Source organism: Vicia villosa, unplaced genomic scaffold, assembly GCF_029867415.1.
Source record: "Vicia villosa cultivar HV-30 ecotype Madison, WI unplaced genomic scaffold, Vvil1.0 ctg.000605F_1_1, whole genome shotgun sequence".
Taxonomy (NCBI): Eukaryota; Viridiplantae; Streptophyta; class Magnoliopsida; order Fabales; family Fabaceae; genus Vicia; species Vicia villosa.
In genome coordinates, this window is record NW_026705277.1 from 24,381 (window position 1) to 43,035 (window position 18,655).

The window sequence follows — 18,655 nt, forward strand, 5'->3', positions numbered from 1 at the left end:
ACAACTCTACAATGTCAAGGGAACAAACTAGCTTTCTTCATGCAGCTTTATCAATTGCATACAGTGGAAAAACTTGCAACTCGGCAATGTCTTTGTGATCATATCAGCAGCATTGTCCTTAGTCGAAACCTTCAGCACTTGGACTTCTCCATGCTCGATTACTCCTCTGACGAAATGCAGCCTCACATTAATGTGCTTAGTTCGCTCATGATAGGCTGAGTTCTTCGACATATGTATTGCACTTTAACTATCACATTTAACAGTGATACCTTTACCTTGAAGTTTCAGCTCCTTAGCAAAACCTTCAAGCCACAATGCTTCTTTCTTAACTTCAGTTAGGGTAATATACTCCGCTTCAGTGGTTGATAGGGCAACAACCTTCTGAAGTGTTGCTTTCCAACTAATTATTGTGCCAAACATGGTGAAAACATATCCAGAAATAGACTTTCTAGAATCCAATACAACCTGCATAATTACAGTCGACATATCCTTCGATTACTGCTTTACTATCTTCACCTAAGGCTCCACCATAAATAAGGACCCTATTCAGAGACCAATTTATGCACCTTAAAATCCACTTCAATGCTTGCCAGTGAGCCTTTCCAGGATTTGCCATGTACCTACTTACAAGACTTACTGCATATGCTATGTCGGGTCTAGTACAAACCATAACATACGTCAAAGAACCAACTATATTAGCATATGGGATGCTATTCATATAGGCTCTTTCAACATCAGCAGGGACGGACCCAGAAGATTTGAGTAGTGGGGGCGTTCTAAATTTCTTTCAACTATTGCTAAATATACAATATAAAAAAACTAATTATTAATGATCATTTAAATCTCTAAATATATGATAGATTGGCACTAAAATTTTTAAAATTTAAAAAATAAATAGAAACACATACCTTAATATTTAAACGTTTGTTTTATTATTAATTTAAATTTGTTTTAATATTTCACATATTATATAATAAAATCAAATTACAGTAAAACAATCATTTTATCATTCTTTTTAAATATTAAAATACTGTTATATAAGTCAAAGCGTACAATAAAATGAGACTTTGAGAGATGCAATGCAGAAGGCCTATTTTACTGCTTAATATCTTTATGAAAAGTGAACAAAACTTAATGTACATTTATTCAGCATATGTATATATGTATTATGTAATATAAAGAATCATTCAAACTTAGTGGGGGCATCAACCCACACACTGTTCTACATGGGTCCGTCCCTGAACATCAGTACTAGGACACTGATCAATACTCAGCTTGAATTGAGGGTTTGTAGGAGTCACAATTGGCTTCGAATTCGACATACCAAACCTTTCGAGAATCTTTCGTAGATATGCCTCTTGAGATAAGCATAACTTCGACTTCTTTCTATCTCTTCAAATGTTAATTCCAAGAATCCTGGAAGCAACTCCCAGATCCTTCATATCGAACTCCTTATTGAATTCAGCCTTCACCCTCTTTACATCTTCTGCGTTGTTGCTTGCTATGAGAATATCATCCACATAAAGAAACAAAATAACAAATGAATTTCCAGGTCGAATTCTGAAGTAAACACAGTGGTCGAACTGACTTCTAATGAAACTTTTGCGTGCCATGAACTTGTCGAATCTCCTATTCCACTATCGAGGAGATTGTTTCAGCCCATATAAGGATCTTTTTAGCTTGCACACATAATCTTCCTTCCCCTTTTCGACATAGCCTTCAGGTTGCCTCATCAGGATCGTTTCATCTAGATCACCATACAAGAACGCAGTCTTCACATCCATTAGTTCCAGTTCAAGGTCGAACTATGCCACCATGGCAAACAACATTTGAATGGACCTATGCTTCACAACATGAGAAAATACATCATTGAAGTCGACACCTTCTTTCTGAGTGAAACCCATTGCAACTAATCTTGCCTTGTATCTTTTCGACGTCACTCCTTCAATTCCTTCCTTAACTTTGAAAATCCATTTATAGCTGACTAACCTTGCCCCAGCAGGTTTCTTGATCAGTTCCCAGGTGTGATTATCATGAAGAGATTTCATCTCATCATTCATGGCCTTCAGCCATTCAGTCTTATTTCGGCTCCTCGTAACTTCCTTATAGTCTCTAGGTTCTTCGTCTAGAACCTCACTTGCAGAGATTAAGGCATAGGCTATAAGATCTGCATACCCAAGTCTCTGAGGTGGCTTGATGACTCTTCTCGACCTATCTCTCGACAATATGTAGTCATCAAAAGTTTCCTCAACTTCCTCAGCATCTTCTGCTTCTTCTTCGACTTCATCTGGAATATGCAATTCAGCATCAACTTGCTCCACCTCAACAGGAATCTCTACATGTTCCATCCCTTCTGCACTTCGACCATAATCATCTGTTTTCTTGAAAGCCATCTCAGCTTCATTGAAAACTACATCTCGACTGATGATACACCTCCCGTGACCTGGATCTAGGCACCATAGCCTATAAGCTTTGACTCCTTCAGGGTATCCCATGAACATGCATTTCAGAGCTCTATGTTCGACCTTGTCTTGCCTAATGTGAGCATAGGCTACGCAGCCAAATACTCTCAGTTTGTCAAGATCTGGTGGATGTCCCGACCAAAATTCTTCAGGTATCTTCATATCTAACACTGTCGAAGGACATCTGTTTATCAGATATGTTGCCGTCGAAACAGCTTTAGCCCAAAACACCTTCTTTAATCTGACACTAGTCAACATGCATCTGACTCTCTCCAAAATAGTTTGATTAAACCTTTCAGCCAAACCATTTTGCTGTGGAGTACTTGCAGTAGTTATATGCCTTGTAATACCAGAGGCAGCACAAAAACTGTCGAACCCCTTATTGCAAAATTCAAGGCCATTATCGGTTCTCAACCTCTTGACCTTTCTGCTAGTCTGATTTTCGACCAGAGTCTTCCAACTTTTGAAATTCTCAAAAGTTTCATCCTTAGTCTTCTGGATGAATATCCATAACTTCCTGGAATAATCATCAACTATGGATAGAAAATATCTTGCTCCTGAATGTGATGGACACCTTGCAGGCCCCAAAAGATCAGCATGGATGTAATCAAGGGATCCATGTGTTCTTTGTTTTCCTTTGTTGAACTTCACTCTACAAGATTTTCCAAATACACAGGGTTCACAAAACTTCAGCTTTTCGACTTTGTCTCCACCAAGTAGATTTTGTTTCCTTAATTCGACCAGACCTCTTTCACTGACATGACCCAATCTCATGCGCCATATTTCTGTCTTCGACAATGGTTTCGTGGATGCAACATTTGTCAAACCACTTACAACTTCAGCCTCAAGGGTATACAAGCCTTGTTTCTTTACGCCTCTCAAGACTTCCTTCGACTCTTTCATGACTCTTAGGATACTTTTCTCTCCTTAGAAAACATATCCTTTCTTGTCGAATTCACCAAGAGAAAGCAAATTTCTCTTCAAATCGGGAACATATCTGACTTCAGTCAACAACCTTATTGACTCATCATGGAGCTTGAATCTCACAGATCCAACACCTGCAATCTTGCAAGCTTTGTTGTTTCCCAGCAGTACTGATCCACCATCTTGATCACATAATTCCTCGAACAAGTCTTTATTTGGAGTCATGTGCCAAGTGCAACCTGAATCTATAATCCACTCCTTCCTAAAGTCACTGCTCGAAACCACAAGGACGTCAGATGATTCGAAATCATCTTGAACAATGGCTGCATTGCCATTATCCTTACCTCCATGATCTTTCAGTCGTTCAGGGCACACCTTTCTTGTGTGACTCTCCTTCTTACAATGATAGCATCGAATGCTAGATGCTTCGCCACTGTAAGACTTCGACTGGCTTTTGCCCTTCTTCTTGTCGAACTTACCCTCATTTCGCAAGAATTTTCCTTTAACGGCCAAACCTTCACCAACAGTCGAAGGTTTATGCTCCTTTCGTTCGTTCAAGTCCTTAGAAGACAGGGCTGATTGAACTTCTTCAAAGGTCAGAGACTCCCTTCCATACAGGAGAGTTTATTTGAAGTGAGTATGTGTTTGAGGCAAAACGCACAATAGTAACAACGCTTGATCTTCATCATCGATCTTCACATCAATATTTTCAAGATCAAGAATCAGCTTGTTGAACATATCCAACTGCTGAGCCAACACTTTGTCTTTAATCATCTTGAATGAATACAAAGCTTTCTATAGGTAGAGTCGATTTTCCAGCGATTTGGTCATGTACAAACTTTCTAGTTTCACCCATAATCATGATGCCGTCGTCTCCTTCGATACCTGCCGGAGAACCTTATCACCAAGGCTCAACAAAATTGCACTGTGTTCTTTCTCAATCATAGTCGTCTTTTCCGCTGCCGTTAATTCAACATTCATGGTTGCCTCTCCCTTCAACGCTTCCAAGCAACCCTGCTAAACAAGTAGGGCTTTCATCTTCAAGCGCCACAGACCGAAATCATTCACTTTGGCGAACTTTTAAATCTCATACTTTGTTGAAGGCATCTTCTCCATGCTCACCGCACTAATTTGTTGTGAATTCAATGTCAAGAACAAAGTATAAAATAAGAGATGAATAAACAACAAGGAAGAAGAAGAACATAAGAATTGGTTATAACTGTAACACCCTTCTAAACCCCGCGGCAATTAATTACATAAATCAGAGTAACATGCACAAGAGTGTCACAATTCATAAATAAAATAAACAACATCGGTCATATGTCATGCATTCACTAAGGAACATTTCATTATAACTCATAATTCATAATATATCATGTTGACACAGCGGAATAACATCATCAAATTACATCACATCATCGATGTATTAATCCTCAAATAAATTAAACAAAAATGAGTTATTATCATAAACTCAAAAACAGCGTTTCCCCCAGTGTTACACCTATCAGAGCACGACCCGACGCTAAACAACATATCGACTCATGAGCTAATCCTCACCGAGTCGGAGCCGCTATCCTCAATCTGAAAAATATAGTGTAAGGGTGAGTCTCATTCGCAATTAACAAATATTATTGCCTTATAAATAACAGTACATCAACAGTTATATTATTCACCCAACTCATCTATATCCAGATCATCCATCAACATACACACATATCATCAAAACAATACAAGAGTATACATATAGCCATGTTATCAAATCCATGTAAATGAATGCAACTGACTCTATGCATGTGGTACCAATCATCATCAATGGGAATCACCCACCGACCGATCTATCATCATCCAGATACGGCCCTGCCAGCACAAATTCCACACAATGGGAATTCTGCCATTCACTGAATCCTCTCATCATCCAGGATTCAGCCCTCATCAATGCTTATGAATGCATGCAAACATATATATAACATACTTTCATCATCTCCACTCTATGAGTAGCATCATCTATACTCATTTCATCATCATCATCATTACTAAGCATGTTCATATATACATTAACAACATTCAATAAAATCAATCATCAGTAAACCACAGAATCACATCATAAGGTTTACACAGTCTCAAACAGCATACAAAACAGGCCTACAGATAGAAAGTTACACATCATTGAACTTTCCAGAAAAATCACAAAACAGAAATTTCACATACAGAAGCCATACGCGTATCATCAAGTCCATACGCGTATCACCCATAGCCCATACGCGTCCATACGCGTATCACCAGAACCAGATTTTTCCTAGAAGCAACCTCATACGCGTATCAGCCTTGCCATACGCGTATCACCATATTCAATTTCTTCTTTAAAAATTTCCATACGCGTATGAGCATCCTCATACGCTCCTCATACGCAACCAGCCAGTACAGTGTGTTTTGGGACAGGGCACCTGCGTATCATACGCGTATAGCCCTTGGGGAATGTCCCTCATACGCGTATGACCTCATCCCATACGCGTATGACACTGTTCCATACGCAAAACACCAGAAAATGCCCAGAACCTGCAACTTCGTAACAGTCCAAAACCCACTCGTCCTTACTCATACCAGTCCACGATTTTGAGTCTAAAACAGTCCAATTTTCACTCTATTATTCATAGAATTCATTCATACGGATTAATCTATCATCCTACATCAATTCATACATCAAAACTCCAAAATCTAAACCAATTCTTAGGACTCAGAAACCTAACTCTGACATATAAATCAAATTGAATCAACAACACAGCTATCATGCACCAATCATCTATAATCACAATAAGAGATGATAATTGGAAGAGTCCCCCCTTACCTTAGCCAAATTCTTGCTCTTTGGTCTCTTCCCCTTTGTTCCTCTTCTACGTTCTTCGTGTTCCAACTTCTCTCCTTTCACGTTCTGTTCTTTCTTTCCCAATTCTAATTATTTTATGAAAAATAATATTAAATTAGTAAGGGCTTTACTACACCACACCCCCTCTTCTTACTAATCTCACACATGGCCCAAATGCCATCAACCATCATTTTTCCATTATTTTCATAAAATCCATAATAATAATAATTATTAATCTAATATTCAAATTAAATTAAAATTAAAATTATACGGGTGTTACAATAACTGCTATTCTTTTACTTTATCTTAGAAAACAAGATTACAAGTTTACAAGAATAACAAATAACCTCTCTCACCCTAAATTAGGATTTGTTGTGTTGCGATGATGAGAGACTAGTATGCTATTTATAATAAAACCTAACATACTAACTAATGGGCTTTTTCCACGAGGCCCATTACACAAGCCAACTTAATAAACAAGCTAACTTAACAAAATAGGGTTTAAACACTAAACCTAATTTAACATGCTAACAACCCTAGCATCTTCGACACAAGCATGTGAACAACCTTCGACTTCATGCTTAATCCTGTCGAACCAAGAAGCTACCCTTCGACCATACTAGAGTTCGATCCAATATCTCACAATTTAGAATTTTATTTGAGTCAATATTTGATGTGATTCGAATAAACAAGAAAATAGAGCTTGATTAAAGTCAAGCATACGTTTGATTTGAGTCAAGAGTTCTTAAAACCTATAATGACTATATTTGATTCGAGTCAAGGGATTATGTGACAAGAGTCACATATCCATAACTGAAAAGGCAATATTGTTTACTCAATTCAAATTGTCATTTGACTCGAATCACATGCTTAAGATTCTTTCTTGATTTGAGTCATGACTTCCTCTGACTTAAATTACCCAACATCGAAAGTGTTGGATTTTTTAGCTACAAAACATAAATACTAAAATAAATTTTAATACATGAAAATGGTCTAAATAAAATTTTAATGCAGATGAAAAATATTTTATGAATGATCATGGTGCAATAAAATATGATATGCACATATAACAGAATCAAATAATCAAACATAGCAAATAAATTATTACTCATAGAAATTAACATGTCAAACAACATTAACAATTAAGATAAATCAAGCACGATGATAAAAGAGTCAAGGAATTAGAATGACCATACTAATTGCGAAGATCTAGATATTCATGTACTAAATATGAATGAAGTAACATAGGTATCCATTTGGAGTTGGATCTTTGGAGAACCTTTTATTCCTTATACATCTTATGTAGCATAACTTTTTAATATATTCATTTATAGTTTTTTAGATTGATAAAAAATCAAATCGAAAATAAACATATAACTAATAGTACATAAATCAGCTGATATTATATAATTAATTAAACTTATAACATTTGATAAAATTAACATTAAAACTAGTTGTTTGACAAATGTAACAGTTGAACTATATGATAAATATAGAAGTAATACTAATTATGAATAAAATTCTTTTGATTATATAACTATAAATGATCTGTAACTATGAGTTGGAAAAATATCTTTTACCAAACAGCAGCATGTGTTCCATCCTTGCTTAGCTGACTTAAGAAATTCTTTTTCTCAATCTTTTACTCTTTCCTCATAGTTTCCGCTTCCGTAAGACCCTGCCTCTCCTCCGGCCATTAACTATTTTTCTTTTATTTATTTTCTCGAATGTTACATATTTTAAACTTATTTTCGTCGGCAATATCTAACAAAATTTAATTAAAAATAGTAATAGTGACTTTGGCAGAAGCAACTAGCGACCAAACTCTCTCATTTTTCTCTTCACACTCTCCTCCGCTATATAAATAAGAATCTAAATCCCCTCTCTTTAACACTACCAACACGTTTCAGTTCAAATCTCACTCTCTCCGCGTTTACGCAATGCAGAGATAGCATCTCGATCTTCCTCCTAGATCTGGTTCTTGCTGAACAACCAGAGGTACGTGCTTTCAGTCTTGATTCCTCAGATCGAGTTCGTTTTTTTATGCTTTCGATTTTGATTCAAACTTCACCGTTTTATGGCGTAGTTCAGTTTTTGTTTCTATCAATCTAGATCCGTTTGATTATTGTTCATTTCAATATGTTGAATCTCTCTTTATCTGTATCTTAGTTCGATTTGAAAATATGTGTCGGTGCACTGCTAAATCTTGCTGATAATGAAGATTGAACTTAATGGCGGTTTGATTTTAAATTTGAAGTGTGAAAACGTTCTGATCTGTATGTTTTGTATTGTGATTTCGTTATTATCTTACTTATAGTATTTGATTTTATCGATTGAGTGCATTTATTAAGTTTATTTTTTCTTCCTGATTTGTGATTTGGTTTATAGCAGATTAATTAGTAGTATTAGTTTCCTGATTTGTGTTTGAAGTTTTAAGTTTAGTAGTTTTTGACCAGGTATAAATCATCGGTGAGTTGAGTTCGTTCTCTCGACGCGATGGCAATAGGAAAATATTCTAGAGTAGATGGTAGAAGATCAGCATCGGGTTACTGTTCAACAGTGACTATTGTTGTGCTTGTTGCTCTATGCTTGGTTGGGGTTTGGGTGATGACATCATCTTCTGTAGCTCCCGTGCTAAATGGAGGCGGAGAAGGAGATGTGGCTCAGGAGAGTAAAAATGAGGTGAAAGAACAGAGTGAGGTGAAAGAACCGGCGAGTGAGAATGATAATAGCAATGGTAGGCAGTTTGAAGATAATCCGGGTGATTTGCCTGAGGATGCCACCAAGGGGGACAGTAATGTTAACTCTGAAGAGAAGTCGGAGGAAAGTTCAACGGAGAAGTCTGTGGAAGATACGAAAACAGAAGATGAGGGGAAGAAGACAGAAGAGGAAGGTGCCAATACAGAAAATGTTGAACAAAACTCTGAAGCTACAGAAAGTAATAAAGATGGTGGAGAGTCCACTAAGGAATCTGATTCTGATGAGAGTGAAAAGAAAGATGAAACAGATGATAGCAACAAGTCAACAGATAATAATATAGAGGAGAAGGTGGAACAAAGTGACAACAAAGAATCTGATGACAATTCTAGTGAAAAGAATACAGATGATAATGCAAAAGACCAAAGTTCAACTGAGGTGTACCCTTCAGGGGGTCAGTCTGAGCTTCTAAATGAAAATTCAACTCAAACTGGATCTTTTTCTACTCAGGCAACAGAGTCAAAGAATGAAAAGGAGTCTCAAGAATCCTCCAAGACTGGGTACAATTGGAAAGTTTGTAATGTTACCGCTGGCCCCGACTTTATCCCATGCCTTGACAACTGGAAAGCGATTAGGAGTCTTCGGAGCACTAAACACTATGAACATCGTGAAAGGCACTGTCCTGAAGAACCTCCCACCTGCCTTGTCTCTCTTCCCGAGGGATACAAGCGTTCTATTGAGTGGCCTAAAAGCAGAGATAAGGTTGAAATCAAACTTTTAAATCGTCATTCTCTGTTTGTTTTCTCTTTCCTAAATTTATGTTATTTTTCCTGCAGATATGGTATTACAATGTTCCACACACTAAGCTTGCTGAAGTTAAGGGGCATCAAAATTGGGTGAAAGTCACAGGCGAGTACCTTACTTTTCCTGGTGGCGGTACCCAATTCAAGCATGGGGCACTTCATTACATTGACTTCATACAAGAGGTAAAATATGCATTTTGTTTGGATTGAATTTGACTTTTATTTGTTGCTTTTGTTCTTAAACTTGTCCAAAATCGTCCATAGAACTTGTATATGCTAAAAAAACTGACGATACATTCGAATTTTCAAGATCAATACATAATCAATGTAATTCCTAAATTGTCACGTAAACTTGCATGAAACACGTAAACTCGCATGAAACACGTAAACTCGCATGAAACACGTAAACTCGCATGAAACACGTAAACTCGCATGAAACACGTAAACTCGCATGAAACACGTAAACTCGCATGAAACTCGTAAACTCGCATCAGACTTGCAAGTCTATCCCAGTCTATGTGAGTCTGACCAAGTCTAAGCAAGCCTACCATGAAAATGAGTCTCGTTATGAGTCTGCGAGTTGACTCGTAAGTTTGACAGCCATGCTCATCAGTAGTTCAATACAGCCCATAAAAACATATCTTATGATTGGAAAGAAAACAAATATCATGAAAATTCAACCATGAAGAAATTACAATTTAGAAATCTTCTTGGTCAGCTTATCCATTGCCTTTACAAAGATCTGTTATGATTGGAGATTATGGCAAAAATATTGATTTAAGTGTATTATATGACGTTCTAGAAATCAGCTTCTTTATCAAAAGAACTTATGTTACATAGTACAGTAGGATGAGAAACCTACGTTCTTTCATCCTATCTTTTTAAGTTTTTTACAATGTGTTTACTTGACGTGGAAGAGAAGTCGAGCATATTTCCTAATAGAGCTTTCATGATGCAGACTCTAGCTGACATTGCTTGGGGAAAACGCACACGCGTTATACTAGATGTTGGATGTGGTGTTGCCAGCTTTGGTGGCTTTCTCTTTGATAGAGATGTACTTGCAATGTCACTTGCACCAAAGGATGAACACGAAGCTCAGGTCCAGTTTGCTCTTGAGAGGGGAATTCCTGCTATATCTGCTGTAATGGGCACGAAGAGGCTTCCCTTCCCTGGGAGAGTGTTTGATGCAGTCCATTGTGCACGATGTAGAGTTCCATGGCACATAGAAGGTATTCATATTGCACAGCTTCTATTTCCATGATTAGATTAATTCATTATATAGCATTTTGAACTATATTCCTTTAGGCATTTCAATTTTAACACGATTACTAGATTTGATTATCCTATGAACATTTTTTTTCAAAACTATTTTTTTACAATTGCAGGTGGTAAACTTCTTTTGGAGCTGAACAGAGTATTGCGGCCTGGTGGTTATTTTATATGGTCTGCTACTCCTATTTATCAGAAGCTTCCTGAAGATGTTGAAATATGGAATGGTAACGAGTCATGTGTTGGTTGTGTTCATCTTTTGTACATTTTAATGTAGGCTTCTTAATCTTGACATTTATGAATTTGTTCACAGAAATGAAAGCACTAACAAAATCAATATGCTGGGAACTTGTGGCAATTAGCAAGGATCAAGTTAATGGAGTTGGTGTAGCCATATACAAGAAGCCACTATCCAATGAGTGTTACGAGAAACGGTTAAAGAATGAGCCTCCGTTGTGTCCACAGTCGGATGATCCCAATGCAGCATGGTATTCCTTCCTTAACCGACATGATGTTTTTCTTAATCAAAATATAATTTGAGATTTTACTTGGTTAATTGCTGAATTGATCTTTGACTGTAGTCATTGTACATTGTGAGAAAACCTAAAAACAGAGCTAAGTATTGAAATATGTGTAAAAATGAAACGGGACTTTTTATTTGGTTAGAAGCTCTTTTATGTCTCTGCTATATAATGAACAATTATCGTGCTTTGAGATTTATCTGTAGAAGTTTCAATAAATCTAGTAATATAATGTTCATGCAGTCTAATCTCTCTGTTGTGACAGGTATATTAAATTGCAAGCATGCATACACAAAGTGCCAGTTAGCTCAAGTGAACGAGGGTCACAATGGCCAGAAAAGTGGCCAGCCAGACTGACCAATGTACCATATTGGCTGTCAAGTTCCCAAGTTGGAGTTTATGGAAAGCCTGCCCCCGAAGATTTTGCCGCTGATGATAAACACTGGAAAAATGTAGTGTCCAAGTCTTATCTAGACGGGATGGGAATTAAGTGGTCAAATGTGCGGAATGTCATGGATATGAATTCTATCTATGGAGGGTGAGCAAAAGTCATTGTTTCGTATGTTATTATGAATTATATTTGCTTGCTAATATTTGACACCTTCTACCAATTTTTCCAGATTTGCTGCAGCTTTGAAAGATTTGAAAATTTGGGTCATGAATGTAGTTTCAATAGAATCCGCAGATACCCTTCCCATTATTTATGAACGTGGTCTTTTTGGTATATATCATGATTGGTGCGAATCATTTAGCACCTATCCTAGATCGTACGATCTCCTTCATGCAGATCATCTGTTTTCGAAGGTTAAGAAAAGGTGAAAATAACTTCCATTCAACTTAAGTTTAAAACTATGTTACTTTTGTTTTGCTAATGCTTACTGGTCATTTGTCACAGATGCTCTTTAGCTTCTCTATTAGCTGAGGTTGATCGGATTCTTAGACCTGAAGGAAAGCTTATTGTCCGCGACACTGTTGAGATAATTAACGAGCTTGAGAGCATGGTAAAGTCCATGCAGTGGGAGGTTCGCATGACGTACTCCAAAGATAAGGAGGGTTTGTTATGTGTTCAGAAGTCCAAGTGGCGGCCTAAGGAGACAGAGACACTCCAGTATGCTATTGTTTAAGCTTGGATGGGAGCCAACATTATTGGGTTCTGGGTGGCTCAAAATTCTCGTGTAAACTGTATTTCCACTACCTGTCGTGTATCATGATCTTAGTTAGGAATCTATGTATTCGTCTTTTTCCGTTTGGCCATTAATTTTGATATCTTCTATTTATATTTAGAGATTGGTCTTTTCTGCTGTAATAGGGTGCCATAGTGTGAAGGAAATTTGATCGCATTCGGGCAAATTTAGGGGCCATTGATTGATTTATACGCATAATAGTTGGGAATTTGGAATATATCCATTACACTATAAATGGTAGTATTATTTATGGATTGGACCGGAAAAAGTGTACAATGATTTATGACTTGAAGGTCCAAATACTATACAAACTTGTACCCTATTTTAGAACACTTTTTTTTCAGGTAATCTATACAATCTCTTGTCGCCTAAAACTATCACACATCTAGACATGTGTTACGGAAGATAAGGGTCATAGCAATACGCCAAATATTCTCATACTTTTAAAAATAAGCAACAAGGAATTATTTTTTAAATCTAGGTTTGCTTCAATTATAAAAAATATTCTCATACATCTATTTTTTGAATGCTGCTATACTAAGTGTATGTTTGGTGGAGCGTTGGATTTGCCGCAGATTTGATTTTAGAGAAGCTACTATGTGTAGCTTTTGCGTCAAAGGTCCCAAATAACTACCAAAATGCCACTGTAGATGTGATTTTGCTAAAAAAAAACGCGTTACCAAACATATACTAAGAAGATTTGGGAAACTGTTTTGGGGTGGCTGAATGTTACTCATAATATCCAAGGGTGGAGCCAAGAAAGGAAGTGGCTGGAAAAAATTTGCAGAAGTAAGAATTGGAGAAGCAAGTTTGTACAGGTAGCGATAGCGGAAACAATGTACACTGTGGATAGAAAGAAATAAAAAGGTGTTTAATAGAGATTATAGGGAAGGGCTTGTAGTGGATAGTATTATAGAGAATATTGTTAATAGAATATGGGTGAGTCCGAAATATAGAGAAAGAATAGCTAATTTGTTGGTGAATTAGGAGGCCCCTGTTGTGGCATGCCATCTAGTTTTTGTTGGTTTTTTTGTCTTGCTTAGATTGGCATATGTTGGGCCCTATGGGCCACTTTGTACTTAACTGTTGTAGAAATTTATACAATTTCTTTTTTTCCAAAAAAAATATTCTTATACTTTTGAAAATAAAGAGCCTTATAATGTAAGAGTGTTGGTTGTTTGATGGATTGAAATTATAATTTGGAGAATATATTTTTAGGAATATTATTGTCAAGAACTTTATTCCTAAATAAATAAAGTTTGTGGAAATATTTTTAAGTTTTGTTTTAAATAAATATTAAAAATGAAAAATGAAAAATGAAAAAATTAAAATAATATGTTTGACAAATGAATAAAGTTTGTGGAAATATTTTTAAGTTTTGTTTTAAATAAATATTAAAAATTAAAAATTAAAAAATTAAAATAATATGAGAGTGAAAAGTTATGGTTAGTTATTTTATATTTTTGTGGGAATGTAAGATTCACAACTTTTGAAATGAGAATAAAAATGAAGAAATTTATGAATAAAAAGTATCCCAGCCGGTTCGGGTTTTTGGTTCCAGCCCTCTCCCGATCGGAGTTGTGGGGGATCGAACCGTGGTTCTCTCTACCAAGTCTAGCACCAATCACCATTGGACCAACTAACGATTGGTATTTGTATTTCGTTAATGATAATATAAAATTGCTTTTAATTATTTTAATGATAAGTGGATTAATCATAAGAGTTAAAGATATATAAATGTGAAAATGGTTTTTAGCCGTGATCTCATTCTATTAATAAAATATAAGTTTAAGAAAAAATTTATTTATATTATTTTAAAATATTTTAATTTTCTATTTTCAAATAAATGCTTATTTTATTTACATAGAGAGAGAGGGAGAGGGAGAGAGAGACATGATCAGTTAATCTACTTATTTTTGAAAAAAAATTTCTTTATAAATAATCAATTAAAACCGTTAGATTAAATGAAAATCAATGGTTAAGATTTGAAGTAAGTCTTTAAACTTACTATTGGAGTAAAAATATCCCGCATCTATATGAGAATGAATATTCTTACTCAAAGAGTAATTGTTAAAGACTTACTCCAAATCTTAACCCTTGATTTTTATTATGAGGAGGGATCAAATTACACTCAAAGAATTACACAATAAGTTACACTCGCTCAATAACTTTAAATCGGATAAATATTTTTTAAAATCAACAGTTGGATTGAAACATAATATCATGGAGATTATACCTATAAAGTTTAAGATTAATCTATAATGAAGTACTATACCATAAAGATATCTAAAGATTAATGTCAAAATGAACTTTCATGTAATGTTAATTTTGATGTAATTCAATGACATAGTAAATCATTATAAAATAATCTCAAGCTTTATAAATATGATCTATATAATAGTATGTTACAATTCAACGGTTGATTTTAAAAAATATTTATTCAAATGAAGTTATTGAGCGAATGTAACTCTTCGGGTGTAAAAAATATTTATTCAAATGAAGTTATTGATGAATCTAATGGTTGATATTTCTTCCTCTCATCTCTTATTTAAAAATGCTCTCACTTGATATGCTCCATATATATTTAAAATATTATAATATATATTATAAGATATATATTTATAATATTCTAAGAGATATTATAAGATATTTATAATATTTTAAAAGATATGAATAATATATTTTTATTTTAATAATTAATGAGATATGTTTTGAGATTTCGTTATGAATTTGTTGGATTTTAGTCATTATAAACATGTATTTCTTTTGTTATTGTATTGTGACAATCTTAAGAACTTTAGAGCCGAAGAGGGAAATAAGGGTTTAAGGTTTTGGAAAATCTTTGGAGTTATCTAAGGGGATTGAGAAATACTTTTAAATGTTTTGGGTTTGTGTGATTATTGTATTAAGAGTTGGAGAGATTAAAAAACACTTGGATAGAAAATAGAGTTTGTTCTTGGAACTTGGAAGACTATTTTCTTGTAACTCATCTGTAATCTCTTGTAACAACTTTCAAAGTATAGTGAATAGAAAACTGCTATCTCCCGAGACGTAGATTATTTTATCTAACCAGATAAAGAAACTTTTGTCTTCCTCCTCACTAGCTGTCTTTTTATATCCTTCACTTTCTTGTTCATCGTCATCATTTTCTTCCTCACTCACTTCCTCCATTTCTCCATTTCCCCCTCCACCCGTTCATTACCAGTACCAGTACCACCAACATCACCCACACTAAAATCTAAGTAGAATGGTCTGTTTGTAGGCCATTGCAGACAACTTATGAACTCTTCTTGAGAAGACACTGGCTCATATGTGGAATATGGATCCGGCAACCTTAGCTACAACCTGGTCATAGATTCGTTAAGAGAAATCATACCTCGGTGATATCCTTCAGAGATGTCCCAAGTGTAAGTGAAACAGGCTCTCATGCTTGTATCAATGCCATCAAAATTTTTTGAGCCCAAGTATTGGTAAGTAGGTGCAGTGGGTTATTATGGTGGTTCTTGTGGTGCTCTTGTTGTTCTTTGACCATAGTAATAGCAGTAAAAAATGGTACTGTCTGACTTTGACATTTAGAAGAAGTGGCGGTGATCTAGCATGTCTACAATGGATTGTTTGCACAATCCCATAATTAGATTGGAAATCCAAGGGCATGCTTGTATGAGGCACCCATGATTTCCCATATTTTGTTGGATGTCATCCTTAATATATCTACCTATTTTCACTTAAGAATATACCAAATCAACTGTCTTGTGTATAATGCAATAGAGGAGGTGTGGTTTTTGGGAGTGATGTTATGGAAGAGGAATGTCATCTAAATCTAGGCCTGGTTGGTTAATTATGATCTTTTAAAATAGATGGGTAACCTATCTCATCCCTACTAATATGTCTTCCCAGCCTTGCATATGTCAGATGTTATGCGGCCATAATCCAAATTTCCTTTGTCCAGTTGGACAATAAATGAATGTAGTTTCCATGGGTTGGACACATAGTTGTCCTCAATATATGCATGCATGAATTCCTTGTCAAAAGGAACCATTTAGCCCTGAGCCCAAGATAACCTTTCTAGAGCGGTATCATCCATTAGTTTGACATTTGCATAAAATTCACGAATGATGTGTATGTTGATGTGATTTGGAGGGTGATCTAGAACACTTTAGCCTCTAGCATTAATCTCTTGGACAATATTTGAAAAATCACAAGGGTCTTTTATAGCTACTTCCCATTCACAAACCATATCACGACCTTCAAAATCAGCATAAAATTCATCATGATGATGGTTTGTGAACCGATGTTCATCAAATGGTGCACTAGAGGATCCTATGTTAGAGGATCGATTCTTTCTTCCAACATTTAATTTCCATTAAATCTTCTGCAACAGACAAACAACAACATACAAGCATTGAAAAATCGTTAGGTTAAAACAATTGAATTCACATAGTTCGAATCTTTCCATTTCACATTTTGTTTTGATATAAATGATGAAACTCTAGGTCTATTATGTTCTTGAATAGGTAATATATGAAATTATTTAAATTCATATTTAATTTTTGCAGAGGCATTATCTAAAGCATCCAAAAAGTTCTTAGTACATACAAAACCCTATTGTTCATTCTAGCGTATCAGTTCAAGCTTCTTGCATGTCCTCATTCTAAACATCATAATTACACAATGAAGTGATTTAAATTACCCTTAATTCAATACTAAAATAGAGAAATACATAGTTTATTCAATTAAAGATATTGATTTTGTGTTTTTTCATTTGAGTCACTTTTCCTCTAGTTCTATAGGGTTTTTTCCGCGTGTGTGTGACGAAAAGAGTGTTCTGAAATGTTTTAATTGTTTATTTTTTAAGTTAAAACTCATTTTCCAAAGTTTTGAAATGTATGTCTCGCTAAGCGAGTTACAGATGGCTAAGCGAGAAATTGTAACTTTTAGAATTCTAGAATTTTGATTCTTTGCTAGTTGAGATAATTTTGGCTAAGCAAGAAATTGTGACTTTTAGAATTCTAGAATTTTGATTCTTCGCTAGTTGAGATAATTTTGGCTAAGCGAGGGATGTCATGATGTTATTACACTGAGAGCACTAAGCGACATATGATATGTGCCAAGGTATGCTTAGCAAGTTGCCCTTCATTTTGTTTTTACATTTTTCTTCCACAATTGTGAGTTTTGATAAAATTTAAAAGACTGGCTAGAAAAATTGTAAAACGGGTTGAGTTGCCTTCCAACAAGTGCTTGTTACTAGCTTGACACTTGTAAGTGTTACATAATACCTATTACCTTAAAATATATCTCATGATTTCTAATTATGACCTTTACTTGACTCGTGTCCACATCCACAAGTATTCTTGCAGTTTTCATGAATGGTCTTCTCAAAATGAGAGTTATCTTTTGGTCAACCTTAATATCTATTGAAGTATGCCTTAAAACCTTTGTTGATGAAGAGAAAGAAAATATATTTCGAGATTGCTAAAAACCAGGAAGCCGAAATGCAGCAAGAATATCTGATTTGGGCTGTTCGCGAATTTCGGGTTTGACTAGTTCGGTTTGCATATATGTTATTTAATGTTAGAATATTTGACATATATTAATTTAAAAATAGTCTAAATTAATATAAAAATATTATAAATTATTTGTAATATTTTATTCTAATAATTAATGAGTTGTGTTTTGGGCTTTGTATGTTGGGTTGTAGTAATTATAAATATGTATCTCTACAGTGTTTTATAGGGTGACTATCTTAGAGTTTATAGCAAAAAGGTAGAGCAAAAGATTTAGGGTCTTCTCAAGGAAAAACTTAGAAAGACAAGGGTTTTGGGAAACCTTTGGAGTTATCTAAGGGGATTGAGAAATACTTCTAAAATCTTGGGTTTGAGTGATTCATATATTGATAGTTGGAGAGATTGAGAAAAGCCTGGGTAGAAAATAA

General features: G+C 35.2%; 1 protein-coding gene across 3 annotated transcripts; it reads left to right on the plus strand.

Annotated features, from left to right (window-relative positions):
- The first annotated feature begins 8,052 nt into the window (after window positions 1-8,052).
- Window positions 8,053-12,940, plus strand: LOC131629759 (probable methyltransferase PMT26). 3 transcript variants are annotated; one of them, XM_058900536.1, is made up of 9 exons: window positions 8,053-8,247; window positions 8,692-9,708; window positions 9,783-9,932; window positions 10,708-10,978; window positions 11,135-11,245; window positions 11,332-11,506; window positions 11,805-12,077; window positions 12,160-12,354; window positions 12,435-12,940. In XM_058900536.1, the coding sequence occupies exons 2-9, from the start codon at window positions 8,746-8,748 to the stop codon at window positions 12,661-12,663; spliced, it is 2,367 nt and encodes a 788-aa protein (XP_058756519.1). In that variant the 5' UTR covers window positions 8,053-8,247; window positions 8,692-8,745; the 3' UTR covers window positions 12,664-12,940. The 3 variants fall into 3 exon arrangements, with proteins under 3 accessions (XP_058756519.1, XP_058756520.1, XP_058756518.1); XM_058900537.1 differs by having other exon boundaries at window positions 8,695-9,708; XM_058900535.1 differs by having other exon boundaries at window positions 8,706-9,708.
- The last annotated feature ends 5,715 nt before the right edge of the window (window positions 12,941-18,655 follow it).